The 21,280-nt window shown below is 37.4% G+C and overlaps 1 protein-coding gene across 3 annotated transcripts in view; it reads right to left on the minus strand.

The window, feature by feature from the left end:
* Positions 1-21,280, minus strand: part of ARAP2 (ArfGAP with RhoGAP domain, ankyrin repeat and PH domain 2) — a 186,389-nt gene that overhangs the window by 21,270 nt on the left and 143,839 nt on the right. For all 3 annotated transcript variants that reach the window (XM_043871270.1, XM_043871268.1, XM_043871269.1), the window contains 2 exons: positions 20,424-20,552; positions 7,176-7,315 (listed from right to left, as the gene is read on the minus strand). In XM_043871270.1, coding sequence (XP_043727205.1) covers positions 7,176-7,315; positions 20,424-20,552 — 269 coding nt within the window. The remainder of the gene's footprint in view (positions 1-7,175; positions 7,316-20,423; positions 20,553-21,280) is intronic.

A 21,280-nucleotide genomic window follows, 5' to 3' on the forward strand; every position in this document is an offset into this window, starting at 1 on the left:
AATATCTTCATGTTGGTGTAGGTCAGGTTTTGCCACCAAGTAAGTTATGATTTTCTATACTTTTTGGCTTTTGGAACTACAAATCTATGTAGGCATAGACTAAACTATCTCAAATATCCATACTGAAAATTTTCACTAATAACTCACAAAAGGAGACTATTAAAAAGAATATACATTTGCTTTTAGGTCAATTATATATTTTCTGTACACATCCCAACATATTTATCTGATTAATATGAAAAAATTCAAATCCTTAAACCATCAGGAAAAGTATCTGACAGAGGCAAAACTTAAATCATTATATTCTAATGTAATATCAAAGCATATACATATATTATTGTTGGAAAGCCTGCAATAGATTTTATAAAGATAATAGCCATGAAAATAATACTTAGAAAAAGCTTTCCCAATATCCTAAACATTTTTCAAGGAAATCACTTTTTTCAACCTGGGGGGCAGGGGGTCTTGGGTCGGAGACCGGGGTGCAAATCTGGCTTGCTACCGACTAGCTCACCTTCTCATGACTGCTCTCTGCTCTTGTATCTTACTTGTAAACAGGAATAATAAATATACTGACTATCTCACAGAGTTATTATGAAGATTAAATGACAAAGGGTTACTGTGAAGGGTTATTGTACAAAGTAAATAAGAAAAGTGCTTTTAAAGAGTTTAGTCCAGTAAACAGCCAAATACTCAGGGCACAGAGCAAATTACAGCTATTACTACAAATTTAGAATACATTGCTTCATAGAAATCGATAGACAAGTTGTTAGAGCCCTATATAGCTCAAATCAGTCTTAAGTTTTGTAAAAGTTAAACTATTACTATAAAGTCTTTTCCTTATGAAAGCAGTTGAATTTGAAAGCATAAAGGGTGGAAAATATGGCAATTTTTATAAAATTAAAAATTGGTTTCCATGGAGAAAACAGGTTAGGAGAATGCAGAGGAAATGTAGAGAAAAAAGTGAGCAGGAAGAAGGTCTGGTGACCAGTGTTCTCTGTGGCAGCGATGATAAGGCTTGAAATTTACATGGTGAATTTATCCCTAGTCACCCTTATCACTGAGTTTGCTATTATCATGGCACATAATTTAAAAAATACTTTGGTTCCCGCCCCTTCCCTCCCCCCCCCCCCCCGTATGGCTAGATTTCTTGAAATGGTATCACAGGGTCAAAGGCTAGGAACATGATTAAGAATAAGATTTTGCAAAATTGATAGGGTATATTTACTTACAGTTAAATGTATATTTCTGCCTTTGCTAGCAGTTTTCAGTTTTGACTTGATGAACAATTTATCCATTTATTTATGCATTTACTTATTGACATTAGTTTTTTATATATCAAATAGGAAATTGCCTTATCTTTTTTTTAAAATTTTTTCATTTATTTTTATTAGTTGGAGGCTAATTACAATATTGTAGTGGTTTTTGTCATACATTGACTTGAATTGGCCATGGATTTACATGTATTCCTGAAATAGTCTACACTAATTGGTCACTGTTTACTTTTATTTTTATAAAGTCAAGTATGTTGATCTCTTTTGAACTATTGCTTCCAGTTTAAAGGGTTCCCACATAGCTGGTAAATACTCAGCTGCATAGCCATGGAACTTGAAGGGTTGCTATTTGTCAAGTTTTAATTCTTTTATCAATCTGGTATATTTTACACACAGAATAGATGAGAATTTAAGTTGAAAAATTTTTGTTAACAATTGGGCTTCCCTGGGGGCTCAGAGGTAAAGAATCCACCTGCCCAGGCAGGAGACTATGCAAGAGACACAAGTTCAATGCCAGGATCAGGAAGATCCCCTGGAGAAGGAATTGCAACCCACTCCAGTATCCTTGCCTGGGAAATGCCATGGGCAGAGGAGCCTGGTGGGCTCCAGTCCATAGGGTCGCAAAGAGTCAGATATGACTTAGCCACTGAACAACAAAACAACTTATTATAATAAATTCTCTTTGGACATGCATTTATGACAGTTATCAAAACAATTATGATAAACAATTACATTTTTTTACCTCACTTTATGTTACCATTGCTATCTCTGTTCATTTTTATGCTACAATATGATCTAAGCTATTTTAGTTTTATTGTATGAATAAACAGTCGGGTGCAAAATACTTGAGTTATTTTACCTTTTATATCTCTAAAACGTTTGCAAGTATTCCTATCTGTTTACCCATTGAGATGAGCTGTCAAATAATTTCTTCCAAGTTCTAAAAGTTATTCTCTTTGGGATATTGAAAACATTAATAATTACATTAAACCTACAGATCAATATTAGTAGACTTTACATTAATTTTCACCCATTTCTATTAGTGTAGTTCTGTAGCTTTCTTCATGTCAGCCTCTTCTTGTTAGGTCATTTTTCTGGCATTTTATGTGTTGGTTTTGGGGTATTGGTATTTTAGTCTGCTACTTTACTGAATATTAAGGAATAACACTTTAAGACTGATATGGAAGAGTGAGGTAGTTTTTTAAGGCAGTAAGTTTTCTACACGGGAAACAGTCAAGGAGAGGAGAAGATAGGCGTGTACAGGGTAGCAGAGACTCCTGGACACCTTCCTCAGAGGTTCAGTCAGATTATAGCTGAGGTTCGCGTCCCTCCTCAGGGACGTGACTGCTTAGACTGCTGGTCCCTTGGGCTCAGTCCCAGTGGAGGCAGCAGCAGAGCCAGGCGAGAGGCTGCAGTTCTGGCAGGACAGGTGAGGAGGGACCTGCACATCTGAGAAAGAGAAGCACTTGTGTCTGATCCAGGTGCGTGCATGTGTGTGCTCAGTCGCTCCGTGGTGTCTGACTCCTGGCAGCCCCATGAACTGTAACCCGCCAGGATCCTCTGTCCATGGAGAGTCTCCAGGCAAGAAGACTGGAGCAGGTTGTCGTGCCTTCCTGCAGGGGCTCTTCCCAACCCCGGGATCAGACCTGGATCTCCCGTGTCTCCTAAACTGGCAGGCAGATTCTTTACCTCTGCACGAGCAGTCTTATTTATACTGGACATTGGTAAGCCCAGGACTGCCTACATTTTCAAATACTGTTGGCAAAAGATTGAGAGTCTGAAGTGATACAACTGATTGCCAAGCCATTCTGGACACTCGAGCTCATTACTTTATGTTCTATCCTGTGCAGAGAACACAGATGACAAAATTTGAGAGGAGTTCAGCCATGGTCGAAAGAAACCCTTTTCAGTTTCAGTCTTCAAAATGAATAAGCATAAGCAGGACCTGTTAGGATCCTAATACAAAGTTTTTTAAAAGAAATCTCATTTACCGTGATAACTTTACTATTGGTTTATTACAACTCTTTCGGTATATGTGCTTTCTGGAGAATTTCTTCAAAAAGTTCAAGTGTTATAAAGTATGTAATATGTTGCTTCAGGCACTGTATTTCAAAGTAAAATTTTTAATTGAGCCAATTAAATTAGTGTGCTTAAAAAATTATCCTTGTTACTAAGAAGAATTTGCTTATTAGTGCATGTAACTTTTAACATCCGTCCCCTCCCCATTTGCTTTTTTTTTCACACCATTAACAGTGTAATGGTAATATTCTTTGAAACTTCTCACCTTTTATGTAAATCAAGTCTGGAAACATTTTAATTAATATTTTCTGTGCAGGAAAAACTCTCAAAACAAAATATATCTCCCCCTGTGTATTACTCTAATTTGTTGTTAATGAACATTCATAAATTATCTCTAATTAACACATAGTCTCTTTAAATATACTTTTCAATTTGTAATTTCTGCTCCCTTCTCAGTAAATCATTTTCTAAATATATGCAAGCACACATATATTAAGGGCAACTGTCAAAACCAGAGCCAAATCTGTATTCAGATAAGTTTGAGGATTTTTACTATTGATTATTTACTGTAAACTCATTTGAAAAGCAAACATTGCCGATGACTTGGCCATCAATATTAAAAGTGAAAGACCAACAACATGCAGAAATAACCAACAAAATAACACCATATGTTGAAAATAATAGTGGTTTGAGTTTAAAGGAGAACCATAAGCCCCTCATCTGCCTGCTTTACTGTGCAAAATGAAACTATCAGTCGCTTTAATTGATTCTGACAGATGCATAAAGACAACTTTCAAACAGTTAACACTATAATTCCATAACCTGAGGTCACTGTGATAGAAACAAAATGTGTTCAGTGTCTTTAAAGAACACTCTTTCTGAGAGATACTATATGATCTCATTTACATGTACTGAACAGAATCTAAAAAAAGTCAGACTCACAAAGAAGCGGGGAGTAGAATGGTCGTTTCCAGGGACTGGGAGAAATGGGAAAGTGTTGATAAGTGGGTACTAAGTTTCAGTTATGCAGAAAGAATAGGTCCTCGAAATCTAAGTGTAGCATGGTGACAACAGTTAATAGCACTGTATTGTATACTTGAAACTTGCGAAGAGAGTAGATCTTAAATGTTCTTACCACAAATACGCACTAAACTATATGAGGTAATGACTATTAATTCATTAATTAATTAGCTTAGATTGTGGTCATCATTTCACAATGTATATGTATATCAAAAGCATCTTATTTTTTATAACAAATGCAATTTTTGTTAATTATACTTCAGTAAACATGGGGAAAATATTTCAAATGTCAAAAAAAAAGAACTTCTTTCAGACATGCACTCAGTCCTACTACTGTCTACCAATTTGTATGAATTATTTTAGATTAAGCAGAATGATCCTTTCAAAAAGATACATATTCTTAAAAATCATTCTGTTAAGGGATGAGATTCTTTAACTCAATTATAAAATCATTTCATCTAAAAAAAAAAATATCTCCATGTACAGGCTTCCTTGTGGCAGATTTTGAAATTTACACCAGCTTGGGGAAAAACATTATAAGAAACTGAATTGTATGAAGTGTCATATTTGAAAATAGTTGGTACTATTAAAATGAAAAACACTATCCTCTTTAAAACTCTGTCAGAAAAAAACATCAGGCTAAAATAATACAAACATTTTTTTTAGTGAGTCCATGCAGAAAACCTTTAGAATTAGACACCAGGGAGTGAATTCTGACTCTATGACTTACTGGCTATGTGATCCTGAGCAAGTTATGTAATATCTTGGTAGAGTACATTTCTTCATCTGTCAAGGGAGATAATTATAGTACTACTTTTATAGGATTATTGAAAATATAAAGTGAGAAAAGTGAAATGTATAGAACTCTTTGTGGATTTTTGTGGCTTTTTGTGGATTAACCACTTGAATGTTCGTTGGGGCCATTATGACTGCACTTCTATTGATACTAGTGGTTTTTAGAACTGTCTGTTGCTACACAGTGGGTGTGTCAGTTCCTTAATGAAACTAAAAAGTCCAGGATGATTTTAAGGTACACTAAGTAAATATCCAACTACAAAGGTGACCATTAACCAACATATAAATGGAAGGAACGGGATGAAGGAAATGAGTCTAAGGAAGATGAAGGTGGATGACTCATTGAAGAAACCCAAACAGAATTCAACCAGATTCAGTTCTTAGAGGGCTGGAACTTCAGTTGTGAGGTCTAGCATTTCCTTTCACAAACACAAACCTACAGTTCATGAACTTTAAAATGTGATGTGTTGGGGGCTTCCTGGGTGGTCTAGTGGTTGAGAACCCACCCGCCAGTATGGAGGACACAGGTTCGATTCCTAGTTCGGGAAGATCCCACATGCCACAGAGCAACTAAGCGTCTGTGCCACAAGCACTGAGCCAGCGCCCTGGAACTCACGAGCCTCAACTGTTGAGCCCACATGCCACTACAATCCAGGCCCAAGCATCTAGAGCCTGTGCTTGGCAACAAGAGAAGCCGCCACAGTGAGAAGCCTGCGTACCACAACTAGAGAAAGCTCACACAGCAACGAAGACCCAGCACAAAAGCAATAAATCAATCTTTAAAAAATGTGATGTGTTTGTTTCACATAACTTAGAATTCTTAAGTGCCTTATTTCTGCAAACTTCACTCTTCCTACGCTGAAGAATGTGAATAATGATATCAAACAATAATAAATGATAACAATCACTTGATACCTACACAGACTCCCCACCAACTCTATCAGCAGGAACGACAATGTGGGATTTCCAGTATATAATACAGCTCTTGGAAGAGAGGGATAAGGGCTGCAGAATTCAGTGCTGTTTTGTTAGCTAACTGCCTGGACATTCTGCTGTCCTTGAAGAATATGAACATTAAATGGATAAACAAAGTAGGAGGCTAAGATTTATTTATGCCCACCTGAAGGCTTCCTTGCTAGAGGAACATATAAGACAGTGGTCAGTGTGTGGAGAGCTCAATAAAAGCCACAGCAAAATGGGGCTGTGTAACTTTGGAAAGCTACTTAATAACTCTTCCTTCAAAACAATATTAAATGACATGTTGCTAGTCTGGTCCTTTTTTATAGATCTCCAAAACACAACAGAGTAAAGCACCATACACCTGAAGTATGCAAGCGGTGTTTATTCCAGTGAATTTTATAATTCAGTGGAAAAAGCATCTTTGGGTCCTGTGGTTATTCCACATTCAAAATAACTGCTTGGATATTTCTTGAATCTCAAGTAGAGATGTTATCCATGTAACAACCACCCAAAACTGGATAGAGAACATTTATTTCTGTCATCCTAGAAAATACCCTACTGACTGTATCTCTGTGCTTCTGTAGCAATGTTACTCCATACCCCAGGCAAACACTTTCTGACTATTATCACCATAGAGGATTCTGCCTCTCTTTGGAATGTTTATGGATAGACTCATATGGTACTATTTTGTGTCAAACTGTTTTTACTCAAAAAGGATTTGAAGATCCTCCCATGTTGCTACATTCATCAGTTTTATTGCTGAGTAGCATTCTGTTGTCTGAATATGTCATTCTCCCATTGATGGACATTTGGAATGTTGCCAGGTTTTAGCTTTTATGAATAAAGCTGTTTATGAATATTCTTGAACAAGTGCTCTAAGAACAGAGTTGCTGGATCATGAGTCAGAATGAATAACTGTTTTAAAAGCTGCCCAAAACTTCTACATAGTGACTATGTGATTTTACCTTTCTGCCAGCATCCCAGAGGTTGAATGCAGTTTATTTACTATAGGCCTTGAACTCCAGGAGACAGGGCTTAGAGGTGTGAAATAAGAATGTTAACTCACACAAAAATATACACATATTCAATTAATATATAAATAAATACCTTCAGATCCTTGTAAAGAAGGAGGTACCCATCTCGTAAAACACAATACCGATCTTGAAACTTATTTCCAGAGAGTATTTTAGATGGTTCTTCTTTGACTTTCAAGACTCCCTCTTTGATATTTTCCAGGGCCTTCCTCTCTGTAAAGTACAACATTTACTTTTGCAAGTTAGGTATATTTTCATTTATTTGGAATAGAATATAAAACATTTCTGTATTTTCAATTTTGATGATACAAAATAATAAATTCTTTCCTACAATTAAGAAGCCTCTAGTTAATTTTTGGGAACACCTTGTATCAGGGGAGTGTCATACAAGCTACAGATCCAGTGACCAGATCTATTTATATCTCTTTATAATATACAGGCCTGCCTATGCTGTTCAATTAGCTACTGGCTAATGAGCACCTGAAACACAGCTAGTCTCCACTGAGATGTGCTGTGAGTATAAGATATATACCATATTTTGAAAATTAGTACCTAGAAAGGTAAATTTATTACAATTTTGTGGTACCAGAAAAGGTAAATATATCACAATTTTATAGTATTGATTACATGTTGAAATGATATTTTGGATATGTGAGTTTAAACAGAAGACATAAGTAAAATTAATTTCACCTACTTATATATATGTGTATTTATATATGTATATTTTAAATGTGACTACTAGGCAATTTAAAATTATATCATCAGGTTGCATTTTACTTCTTTGAATGAATAGCACTCATATAAACAATGCAAAATACACAGGTAAAAGAGAAATCTCTTCTGGAATTCTGACTCAGGAATTCAGTAATTCTTCAGACATTAGAAAAATTCCTATATCTATGAAACAGGTAAGGGTAAAGAAGGCAAAATGTCCGATAACACTTATGCAATAATGCGTCTACCACACTTAGAAATCATTTCAACAGTTCCATTAAAAACCACATTTTTGATAATAAAATCATGTTGAAATCTATAAATTTATCACTATATCTCCAGTTTACAACTTTCTTTTTGAAATCTCAACAGTATTTCACTGTCTGCTTGAGAAACGAGGAACAAAGGAAAGAAAAGGAACCTGAAGCCAAGCAGTCATGGCATGCTCATTCCGAGGTCAACTCCTGCTCCTTCTGTGGCAGGAGTAATGACACTTACCCTGCAGACTGCTGTGGCCCTCACATTAGATGGTGTCCTCAAAAGATGTAGGGAGGGACACCACATCAGAATCAAGACCTTCAGCAATTTCCTGGTATTAAAGTGATGCAACTCTTAAATATTCACTCATAGTTTCTAAAATTTATAGGTAACTTGAATGATTTTAGAAAAAGAACTTTTTTAGTTTTAAACCTAGCAATCCCTTGGTTAGGGAAAACCTCTACTCAAACAGCAAATAATACACAGATGTTCACAGTTATAGTTCGTATAAGAAAACAAGTTAGAAAAATTTGAAAGTGCCTTATAACTCAGATACGAGCATGGGATGACAACCTGGAAGCAAAAATCAACACGCTGAGTCACTTCACTGATTTTAACCATAAACAAACAACAGTAGTTTTCATGATCTGCATACTACCACAGATAACACTCTTTTCATCATGATGCCACACTAAAATAGGTTCTTTTAGGGAGTCTGTGGTTTTAAAATAATTTCTGAAAAATACACTGCTAAAATTTGTCTTCTGGAACAATCTCTTAATAGTCACTTTCATAGAAAAAATATTTCAAGTAGTATTTTATAGCTAACTAGCTTCTATTTAAATTAAAAATAACACTTTTCCAATTAAAAGACTTGAAAGATTATTTTAATGCAATGAGAAAATAAAGGAAAAATATACATATAACTAGTGTTAAACAAAATTCATATGACATCAATTCATTTCTTCATGAAGTATTCAGAGTCTAGTATGCATTTGATTCTAATTATATATAATATTACCCGAGGAGATGGTTTCTGGACTTGCAGTGCAGTGTTAAGAGGCAGAGTAAACATAGGTTAACAAACAATGCTTATACATCCCGATAGGAGAAATACAGTAAGCAATTTAGAAAACACTGGGTGGGCTTAGAGATTCCGCTGACTTAGAATAAGAAAGTGAAAGTGGAGAAAGATATTTATAATACTATTGATTTAGAAATAGGTAAAGTATTTTAAAAGCATTAAATTACAATGAACTTGTGAGATACAGATGTTACATTTTGCTTAAGCCAAACCAATTCCATTTACACCTTCTGATTATACCTTAAGATTTTTGTTCAGTTTAATAAAGCTTTCTAATTTTACCCAATAAGAAATAATCATATGTCTAGTGTTTAAGTAAACCACTCATAGGTCAAAAAGAAAATAGGCTCAGGACAAAAACATTGTTGTCACCTTTGAGTGCATATTTATTAAAATTTATTTTAATAAACCATATGTAATTGAGTACGTACGGCTTCCCTGGGTTTCCCTGGTGGCTTAGTGGTAAATAACCTGCCTGCAATGAGGAGACCCAGGCTCAGTCCCTGGGTTGGGAAGATCCCCTGGAGAAGAAAATGGCAACCCACTCCAGTACCTTTGCCTGGAAAATCCCATGGACAGAGGAGTCTGGTAGGCTACAGACCATGGTGTCACAAAGAGTTGGACGTGACTGAGCGACTTCACTCACTTCAAGTATTCTTGCCAGGAAAACTCTATGGACAGAGGAGCCTGGCAGGCTATAGGCCTTGGGGTCACAAGAGTCAGCCATGACTGAATGACTAAACTACCATTACCAGTTGAGTATCTTAGCTAAATCTTCACCTTCAATTTTTTTTTTTTTTTTTTTTGGCCACACTCCACAGCATTTGGAACTTCCCTGACTAGAGGTTGAACCCAAGTCCCCTGTAGTGGAAGTGTACAGTCTTAACCACTAGACCACTAGGGAAGTCCTCTTAGCTAAATCTTGATGCATATATTATTAAGGGACTCATAAAGAAGGAAAGAGCAAAAAGAAACTTAAAATATAAAGTTCTATGATAAATATAGAGGGCCTAAAAGAATTTCTAAAAGCTCTCATGACAGAATTTCTGTATGCTCTAACAACGTTAAGATAAGCAGTAAAATTATCCACCATTTAAGGGCCAAGATGAGACTATACATTTTGGGGACATAGTGAGTGACTCAGTGTGTAACATAACGAAGGGTATAAATTAAATGGCTTTCAACAATTCACTTTTCCAAACTTCTAGTACTACGTGGTCTCTCAATCATGGGGTACTTTGCTTTTATGTTTTCACTTTCTCAGCCTCATCCTGGGCAAAAAAGCTTATTAAGATCTAGGAAGCCTGACGTGCTGCAGTTTATGGGGTCAGAAAGAGTTGGACATGATTTAGGAGTTGAACAAAAGAATAATAACCAGAGAGTCAAACCCCTCCTGGTGTCTGCGAGGGCAAGAAAGGATCAGTAGGGGCTCAGTGAGGGTTCTTTAGAGTTAACCCTAGGTAAGAGAATAGACTGGTATCCTTAGTTATATTGGGCTGTACTTCTGCTATTAATTAGAAAAACCCTTGTATAAAACAACACAGAATGGTCAAATTTATAGTTATTTAAAAAGAACAGACATATTACTAGGATTATGAAACAGATGCCCCTCAAAAATACTTTTCCAAACCATTTGAAAACCTTAAGTTCTTACACTTTGCAATCCCATGGACTGTAGATTACCAGACTCCTCCGTCCATGGAATTTTCCAGGCGAGAGTACTGGAGTGGGTTGCCATTTCCTTCTCGAGCAGATCTTCCTGACCCGGTGATTAAACCTGGGTCTCCCACATTGCAGACAGACACTTTACCCTCTAAGTCAGCAGGGAAGCCCTAGACAAAAACAGTATTTCCTAACTAGTGGTCCCTGATCCCAATAAAAGCTCATCTGTAGAGAAGCTGGGAGGGTCTTGGGAAGAGAGACAGAGACAGACAGAGAAGTAGTAGGGGTAGGGGAGAGGGGGGAACACAAACCCGAGAATATTTCTAAAACACATACTATGCTTTTATCCTTCACGTCCAGTCAGATAGCTCAGACCATTGTTCTCTCAGATGTTTTCTCTGGGGTTCAATTCCACTTCTTTGCCATTATCATCTCTCTGACCCCTGCCTTTTCTACTTAATATCTAGATTCCAGGTTTCTAAAACTTCATGGCCTGCTTGTCTAATGACTCCATATAATTCCAGATTGGTGCTATTCAAATACTGTTTTATCATGCTAATCCCCTTTCCAAAGCTCTATTTTTCTACTGCTCAATATCTCACTTGCTTAACATGAAAAGTTTAAATTTCTCTCCTTGACTTTTCAAGGGCTAAATAAATTAGATTCCTTCTACTCATCTCTATAAACTATTAAGTTAAAATGATATTTATTTGTAAATCAGTTGATCACAATACACTCTTTGGAAAGCTGATCTTTGTCTCTATGGCATGACTTATGTTGATCAATTTCCCTCAAGTTGGATGAATTTGAGGGAAATTCCATTCTTGTTTTATGCAAATTCTATTCCTACTTCTGGACCCAACTCATCCATGAAAATGTTTTTCTAACTACTCCCAGTCCATACTTGTTATTCATGTCTCTAAAACTCTAAAGATAAAATTTAGGCATTGAATACATGAAAAGTCATGTTTGTCTCATAATTTAGCTCTTAAAAATAATAATTTCAGTCTCTGGCCATACTGCCCTGAATGTACCCAATCTTATCTGTTCTTGAAAAAATAATAATTTCTTGTTTGCTTTTTTAAATAATATAGGTTTTGAATTTTCCTTCACAACCTATGTGAGAACTAACATAGCAAGTTAGTTAGAGGCTTAGAGAATACTTATAAAAAAGCTCTTAAGACTATGAGGAAGATTAAATGAGATGCCATATGCAAAGCCATCAGCCCGGCATCTAGTGCCCAATAAATATTATCTCTTATCTATGATCTGAGCAATGACAAGGGAATATACAACAAATGGGTCTATTTTCCGTGGTCTCTATGGATCTCCCTTCTTCTTTCACTGGCAAAGACTATTTCCTCAAGCCTACATATTATCTGAAAAATCAAGTTCCATCCCTGCTTGTGTATGCTAAGTAGCAATTTCATGAGACTTTCTTGAAAGTGAAAGTCACTCAGTTGTGTCCGACTCTTTGTGACCACATGGACTATACAGTCCGTGGAATTCTCCAGGCCAGAATACTGGAATGGGTAGCCTTTCCCTTCTCCAGGGTATCCTCCCAACCCAGGGATCCAACCCAGGTCTCCTGCATCACAGGTGGATTCCCTACCAGCTGAGCCACAAGGGAAGCCCTCTTTTCTCTTGAAAATATTCCACAAATTTGGCAATATTTGCAGCCTGACATCTAAAATCGCTTTCAAATTAAAAATTATTTGCATTCTTTGTTTGATATTGATTATACAGAACACATATCCTGTAATTTGGAAGAAGCAGAATTTGATATAGTTCGCTCATGACATTCATTCACAATACATTCAATAAAACTTAGTTCTATGACTGAGTAGAAGCCAAACTCAAGAACTGTTTGAACATAATCTAGAAAAAGTCAAATATCCCCCTACTTCCCAGTGTGTTTCCCTTTGTTACTTGTATTGAAGAAGTAATGCTTAATAGAACAAGCACCCTGAAGACACCCTTCTGTCATTAGATTATTCATAAGCAGTAAAACTGTAAATACGGTTTCTACTGGAGGATTTACTAGGAAAGTTCCAGAGATTCCATGACATTTTGATGACAACACAGCATAATGTAAAAAGTAGAGCACTACTTACTTTTCTATTCTGTTATCAATTTCTGAGAAAATACCTCCACTCGAAGTAGACTGGATTTACTTTCAACTTTTACACATCTTTGGCTTTGAAAAGATTCGATGAGGAATGGAATATAAATTATTTCAGCTAGACTAAGATGTATGAACTCCTGCTATTTTTGCTGGAATATTCTTTTATTTTTTAAGTCAGTCCACAGTGGATGGCTCAGCTTCCCAGGTCTGAATTTGCCAGAAACAGTTGCATTTTGATCTATTCTATTCTAATGCATATTTGATTCGAAAGCATCTGTCATAAGTAAAACCCACAGGCATCTGCATTTGGGTTACATCTTCTATCTTAAAAGTAGTTCTTAAAAAAAAAAAAAAAGTAGTTCTTCCCCACTGAAATCATTAAAACTTGATTCTGTTGTTGTATATAGACTTCTATTGGGGTAATATTAAAGAAGTTTAGTGCTTAAAGTAAGACTCCTGCAACATAAAATTAGTTAGTCTGGAACCTTACAGAAGCTATAAATGTATGCCTAACTTGTAAAAGAGACGTTAAAACTAATATGTGCTTTAAGTAGAGACAACAGACAATTCCTTTACTTTCATATACTTCCATAAAAGTAAAGAATATTTCCTCATTACCTTAAATGAATTAGCAGAAATTAAATGTTGGATGCTTCTAAAATCTATTCTTTCTTGTGATGTCTATATTTTAAACTCTTGAGATAAAGTGAGCAAATTGAGAAAATTAAATCCCCTAAACAACTTCAATGGAGAAGGCAATGGCAACCCACTCCAGTACTCCTGCCTGGAAAATCCCATGGACAGAGGAGCCTGGTAGGCTGCAGTCCTTGGGGTCGCTAAGAGTTGGACATGACTGAGCGACTTCACTTTCCCTTTTCCCTTTCATGCAATGGAGGAGGAAATGGCAACCCACTCCAGTGTTCTTGCCTGGAGGATCCCAGGGATGGGGTTGCACACAGTCAGATACGACTGACATGACTTAGCAGCAGCAGCAGCAGCAAACAACTTCAACCCCCTAAACTTATTATTTGATAAAATTCTCCATTAAGCAAAAAGGTAGTGAAAATATAATGTCAAACAAAAGTATATGCCTCTAATTTGTTACATAAAATCAGAAACATCATCATATAATTAATGAAATGCAAGTCATGAGTGTGTGTGTATAGACAGGAGAGATACGGATAGGTAGAGAGGCACTAAAATTTGTGGCAACTTGGTATCAGGTATGATGGGACAGGATGTAAAGGTGGTGGCAGAGCTACTTTATGTTTTAATGAAATACTAACACATAAGCAATTCGTTATTGGGAGGAAAATGTGGTTGTAACCAACCACCCTTGTTTAAAACTCTCCTAATTTCTACTTGGCCTGCAGGTTAGAATAAGAAAATCTTAAGAAAGGAAAAGAAATCCTTAACCAATGTGTTTCTGAGATGATTTCAGTTTTTCTGCTAACAAACTGACAGAGGAATCACACTTACTTTCATTATTTTCCTTTTGGGATTCCAATCTTAAGGAGTAGTGCATGTAATGAATGAAGCAATAATTCTGGAGAAAGTGGTCCCTGTGATTGATTTAGGAGACATTTGCCAAGACAGAGGCAAGTAGACTGCACACCTAGCCAACCTAAAATCTACAACACAGGGCACCCCATAAGTAGTACTTGCAAGCCCAGGATGCTGTGAGACACAACTGGGAAAAAAAATGATGGCTGAAGAAATTGTTTTTAAAAACAAACAATAGGCCAAACCTTCTTTAAAATGACAGTCCTAAAAGAAGATAGATGCAGAACCAACCATAATGAAAAAGATTATTTTACTTCAACAATCTGAATATAAATCAAGCTCTCATTAAAAACACCCTGTTTTTGACCAAAAATATACATAACTACTAACCTGAAACAGCCTAATAAATGTATTTCCTGAAGGGGTTACTCTAAAACTTTTTTTTTTTCCATGCAGAGGGACATAATTTCCTGGTAGAAAGAACTGTAGCTATCATAATAGCAAGGTGCATACTGCTTTGCTGAACGGAGGGAGGAGAGTGCAGGGCAGAGGTAACTCTAGAGAATATTCCACCATCCAAGTCGCTGAAACTCTCACGTAAGCTGCTTTCCATTGCTTGGATTCCCAGGTTTTATGAAAGTTGCTTTATCTAGACCTTACAGAAGCTTTATGCTTTCATGACAGGATGCAGTCATAATCCCCAGAAGAGGAAGTATACAATAGGTGAGGCATCCCATGCCCAATCTTCCTACCCAGTTTGTAGGTAGAGCCAATTAACAGTCTGTCACTCAACCACTTCTTCTTGCCCTTAAACAACAGAAAGATTTTACTTATATGTGATTGCTCTAAATTCGCTCAATCTAACATTAAGATCTTATTCTCGTCTGGTTTTATTCAAGTGGCTAGTCTATTAGCATTCAAGTAAGAACTAAGTTATTATGTCTGTGTGTATGTGCCCAGTCGAGTCTGACTCTTTGAGACCTCATGGACTGTAGCCCGCCAGGCTCCTCTGTCCATGGGATTCTCCAGGCAAGAATACTGGACTGGGTTGCCATTTCCTCCTCCAGGGGATCTTCCTGACCCAGTTATTGAACCTGCGTCTCCTGCATTGGCAGGCAGATTCTTTACCGCTGTGCCACCTGGGAAGCCCAAGTTATTATATATAAGTGTGGGATTTTAAATATTTTGCAACATGGAGAATTTAGAGACATTTTAGAGGAATATTAAAACATTAAAATTCTCACCCCAAAATATGAAAATATCACTTATTTTCTAAAAGAAAAGCCATGAGAACCTTTAATATATTTTATAATGTTGACAGGACTTCGTTCATAAGGTCAAAACATTTATCTCAACATTAAAATGAAAGAATTACCGAATTTATGAGCTAGACCAGATTTCATACATTATCTAAATCAGAGATTCTCAGCATGACACCACTGACTTTTTCGGCCAGATTATTCTTTGTTGTAAAGAGATTTCCTGTGTATTGTAGGATGTTTAGCAGCATGTCTGGTCTCTAACCATTATATACCAGAAGCCTCCCCCCCGCCTCAACCCAGTGTGACAGAAATATCTCCAGATATTGCCAAGTGTCCCTGGAGGACAAAAGCGTCCACCACCCAAGGACCACTGCTATATGACAGGGAAGACTGTCATATGACTAGAGAGAACTTCTCCTGCAATCCTTAAGCAGTATGTGGAGGACGTAATCAAAATCATATGTAGGAGGAAGAAAGAAATTAAATAAGGTAAAGGTGTCTAACAGGTTAATTTCTACAGCAAAATGAACACCTGTTCTATTTAGATGCTAATAAGACCAGAATGACAAAGAAGTTTGCATTTTGTAAAAATACTTTTATATAATTATAAGATATGAAGGGTAGAGTTAGGACCCAATATTTATGCTTCTCCAAATTCATGTGTTGAAATCTACCTACACAGTATTAGGAGGTCTGGGGCCTTTGGGAGGTAATTAGGATTAGATGAGGTCATGAGGGTGGGATCTTCAGGAATGGGACTCACGTCCTTGAAAGAGTCACAGAGGGGCTTCCCTGAGGGCTCAGTGGTAAAGAACTCGGAGCCAATGCAGGAAATGCTGGGTATACCTGGGTGGTGGGGGGAGATCCCCTAGAGTAGAAAATGGCAACCCACTTCAGTATCCTTGCCTGGGAAATCCCATGGACAGAGGAGCCTGGCAGGCTACAACCCATAGGGTCACAAGGAGCTGGATATGACTTAGCAATTAAAGAACCACCACAACAAAGAGTCACAGAGAACTTGCTACCTCCCTCTGCTCCCCACCCTGGGAGGATACAAGAAGTCCCCATCTGTAGCCTGGAAGAGGACTCTCACCAGAACTTGCCCAGGCTGACATCTGACGTTAGACTTCTAGTCTTCAGAATGTGAGAGATTAATTTCTGTTTATAAGCCATCCATCTGCCAAAGCAGGAGATGCAAGAGACTCAGGTTCGATCCCTGAATTAGGAAGATTCCCTGGACAAGCAAATGGCAACCCGCTCCTGTATTCTTGCCTGGAAAATTTCATGGACAGAGGAGCCTGGTGGGCTACAGTCCATGAGGTCACAAAGAGTTGGACACGACTGAGCACACATATACCGTGAGCCACCCAGTCTACTGTAGTTTGATGTAGTAGCCAGAACATACCAAAGCATCATCATGAAAACAGAAACGTATCAGACTAGTCTGGTATAATTAAGAACTTGCTGACTTGTCACTACTAGTTAAGAGTCTGCAATAGTACCAGTTAGCTTTACCACATTTAAGAGCTGTACCAACCTCCCCAACTTAGTAAAACTAACCTGTACGCAAATCCAGTATGGTAAGCCACTACATACAAAGGGGCTCTGTTCCCAGAGCACATTCATAAGTCCAATTTGTTCATAAGCCCAACAAAGTTAGCCTAGATACCCAACCCAATGAGCTATGCAGGACTGTGCTATAATAGGTGTATAATATTTTTGACACAAATCATACATAAAAAACAAAGTCAAAAATAAAACATTTTTAATCTTACAGTACAGTACCTTGAAAGGTACAGTACAACGGCTGGCATACAGGGGCTGGCATGGAATAAACAGGCAAGAAGAATTAACTAATGGAGGAGGGAGAAGAGGTGGGAGATGGTACAGCTGGAGGACCATCAGCAATAGGAGGCAGAGGGAAAGCTGAAATTTCACTCATGCCTGATGATGGCACAGGTTCTGCTTCCTTGCTGGATTCAATTCCATCTACTCTCTTGAAAAAACAATCCAGTAATGGCTGGGTGGTAGCTCTTTTTTTTTTTTTTTCTCATCATAGGTGGCATGGTAGCCCTGCACTGCATTCTGAATGGCTGTTGCAAGATTGTGTACCATTCTATGTTGAGTCTGGTGCCTTAAAAACTCCTCAAATAAAGAGAACCCCTTGCCATTTCCTGAATTGTGACTCTCTTCGGTTCTTCAATTACTTTTTCTTTCCCTGGTCTCTCTTCATTGTTTTTCTGGGACTCCAATTCCATCAGGTCTTCATTAACAAGCCCCTTGCGTTGCACAGCAAGTTCAGTGAAGTTATCTTTTTGCAGATCTAGCTTCAGCTTCTCACTGAGGGTCACTAAGTTGCCAAAGATGGACTCCTCATCTACCTTCTCAAATCCAAGAAAATCGTCAACAAATTGTAGGCAAATGTTCTCCCAAAACCCATTCACAGTGACAGCAGTAACCTCACGCCAAGGGAAGTAAAAACAAATTAATGGCCTTGTAGATGTTAGAGTCCTTCCAAAATTGTTTCAAGGTTGTCCCTGATTCATCATTTACCTTACTGCCTGATGAAGACTGTGTCATAAGTAATATTTCTTGAACGTTGCTATAATGGTTCACAGGTTGGGTGAGCAACATAGTATTCAGTGGAAGATGCACTGCTTTGAAGATGGGATGAAAACTGTCCATGAGTGGGGAGTGGCCTGGAGCACTGTCAAGCCACAAAAGAATGTTGAATGGGACGTCCTTCAAGTAATATTTCTCTCCCTTTGGGATACTGTGGTGGAAAAATCTATCTTGGAAGATGCCCTGTGTAACCCAGGCTTTGGGGTTACTCTTTCACACAATAGGAAGAGAGCCCCTGGCTATGTTTTTAAGGGCTCTTGGTTTCTCTGAATGATAAACTAAGAGAGGTCTCAGCTTGATATCAGAAGCATTGCCACCAAACAACAGAGTTAGCCTATCCTTTGCTGCTTTATAGCCTGGCATCAACTTTTCTCCGTACAGATGTAACTTCAGTCTGGCATCCTCTTCCAGTACAGCCCTGTCTTGTCCATATTAAAAACCTGCTTGGGTAAACATGTGTCTTCAGCAGTAATTCCCTAAAGTATTTCAGGAAATTCCCAGAAAGCTACAGTATCTGCACTCACTGCCTAGTCACTTTTATGTTGTGAAGGTTGGCTCTAGCCTTGAACTGATGAAACCAGCTGTTGCTAACATTAAAAAATACACCCTCTAATTTTCACCGTATTTCTTCTTCAAACCTTCATAAAGGCTTTTCACTTTCTCTTGAATCGGCATTAAACTGCGTGGCCCTCCACGCTGATGCTGATCCTGCATCCACACACCGAGAAGGTTCTCCATCTTCTCCATCCCTCTTGCCCGTTTCCTTGGTATTATCGTTGACATCATCGCACAGCAGACTTCACATGTTCCATGATCTTGTCCTTGCTCTTTAGAATTGTGCCAATGGTCAAACAATTCAAGTCATAAGAATGAGCAATGTCTATCATCTTTTCACCTCGCTCCACTCTCTCAATTGTTTTCACTTTTGTTTCCATGGTTATCGCTTGGCACAGACTAGCAGTACCGTTACATCACTGCTGCTTTTAGGCTTTGCTTCCAGACACCGTGGGCTTGAAATAAAGATGCTGTACTGCTTACTCTATACAGTACAGTAAAGTGCACAAAAGCAAAGCCAATGGTAGAGGTTGTATGCATGGGACAGTGTATGCCAGACGCAGGAACTAACTTACGTGATTGGACATGCAAAGGCACATTCACATTTTTGAAAGTTCGCATCTTGCACATTCATATGTAGGAGACTTACTGGATTTAATAAATATGTGAACTGGAGGCAAGTTACTTAATTTCTTTGAGCTCTTTCCTCATTTGTAAAATTCAAATGATAATATAACTCATGGAAAGGTTAAAAAAAAAGTTCTAAATGAGTTTTGGTATGTAAGGAGCTCAGTTAATAAAATACATGATTAATAAATAGTAATGGTTATTATGAATGTGAATTAGAAAAGCTGTGGTAAATTTCATCTAATAAAATTTGAATCCTCTGCTTTCGGAGTTGGTTTATAGACTGTGCCAGAAAATCTCTTTCTAATCTGTCAGCTAATGTCAACATAACAAAAAAAGTTTCAAAATGAAAGTTTTCTGATATGTCAAACATCGTTCCCCCATGTTAGCTAACTTCTGACTTAACCTTACATGTGTACATGTCTTTTCCCAGTTGGATGGCAAATACCATTATTAAAAGTATTTTTTTATATTTGTTTTCCAATATTATGGCAAAATAGGTGAGAATTTTAACAAGCACACAATCTCAGAGCTTGCACTTCTTGAGTGCCCAGAGAACTTTCAAATGTAAACATAACTCAGGATGATTCACCATCTATCCAAAAATTAGGAAAACACCCAAGCATGACTATAAAACAAACAAACAAAAACTTAAAAAGAATCATTCCTGCAGAATGTTTAACGTGATACTATCAAATTAACCAACTAATATCATGGTGCTACCCACCGGGAAAATCTGATCGTGGCACTTGGTCTATATATTCTTTCTATTCTGCAATAACATGTTAGTAGATTCTGCATTTAGCTACCCATTTTTTACATTTTCAAGTAAGACTTGTGCCATAGTAATTGTCCTTTAACCACTTGAATTTTCAATCATAGTTGGACATGTGAAATAGCAGCACCTACCATTGTAGTGCTTAATCGTGTCAGTGGTTAAGAATCTCTTCACTACAAGATAAGCAGAGCCAGGTTCAGCTAATGAGCTCCATCGAAGCACCTGTTCCAACACATTTTCCGTGTAGTGAAGAGGACGTTCTGCAAAAAAAATAAATAAAACAAAATCAAGTTACCAAAAAATGTTACCATTTTTTATTATAAAATTTAAAATGTCCTTTTAAAAAGCTCTGTGCATTACAACAAGCATGACTGTATCTTATAGTACACAAGAATAGTGCTAGGACTACAGACAGGATACCCTAAGACCTGGAACAGCATTAATCATGTAATAAAATTCACTGTGTAAATAAATCTGTGCAGAGACATCTGTGTGTTATTAAACTACATTTAAAAAAATTCAGAGGTGTTATTCTTTAGATGGGGCTTCCCTGGTAGCTCAGCTGGTAAAGAATCCGCCTGCAATGCAGGAAACCGGGTTCGATTCCTGGGTTGGGAAGATCCCCTGGAGGAAGGCATGGCAACCCACTCAAGTATTCTTGCCTGGAGAATTTCCATGGACAGAGGAGCCTGGTGGGCTACATACAGTCCATGGGGTCGCAGAGAGTCAGTCACGACTGAGCGATTTGGCACAGCAGAGCAGAGCATTCTTCAGATAAAAATCTCAGTTAGTGAATTACTCTACTTTTTAATTTAAACAACATTCTGGTTTGCTTATGCAAAAATGCCTGTTTGCATATACAATTAAATAATTGTAAAAGTACTAGTAATTGGTCCAGTACTAAGTATAAATCCTTTGTGTATCCCAACAGGACTAGCGTAATTTCTGATCAACACTACTGAACAACTTATAGCTGATAATCAACTTG

This window comes from Cervus elaphus, chromosome 17, assembly GCF_910594005.1.
Source record: "Cervus elaphus chromosome 17, mCerEla1.1, whole genome shotgun sequence".
In the NCBI taxonomy this organism is placed as follows: Eukaryota; Metazoa; Chordata; class Mammalia; order Artiodactyla; family Cervidae; genus Cervus; species Cervus elaphus.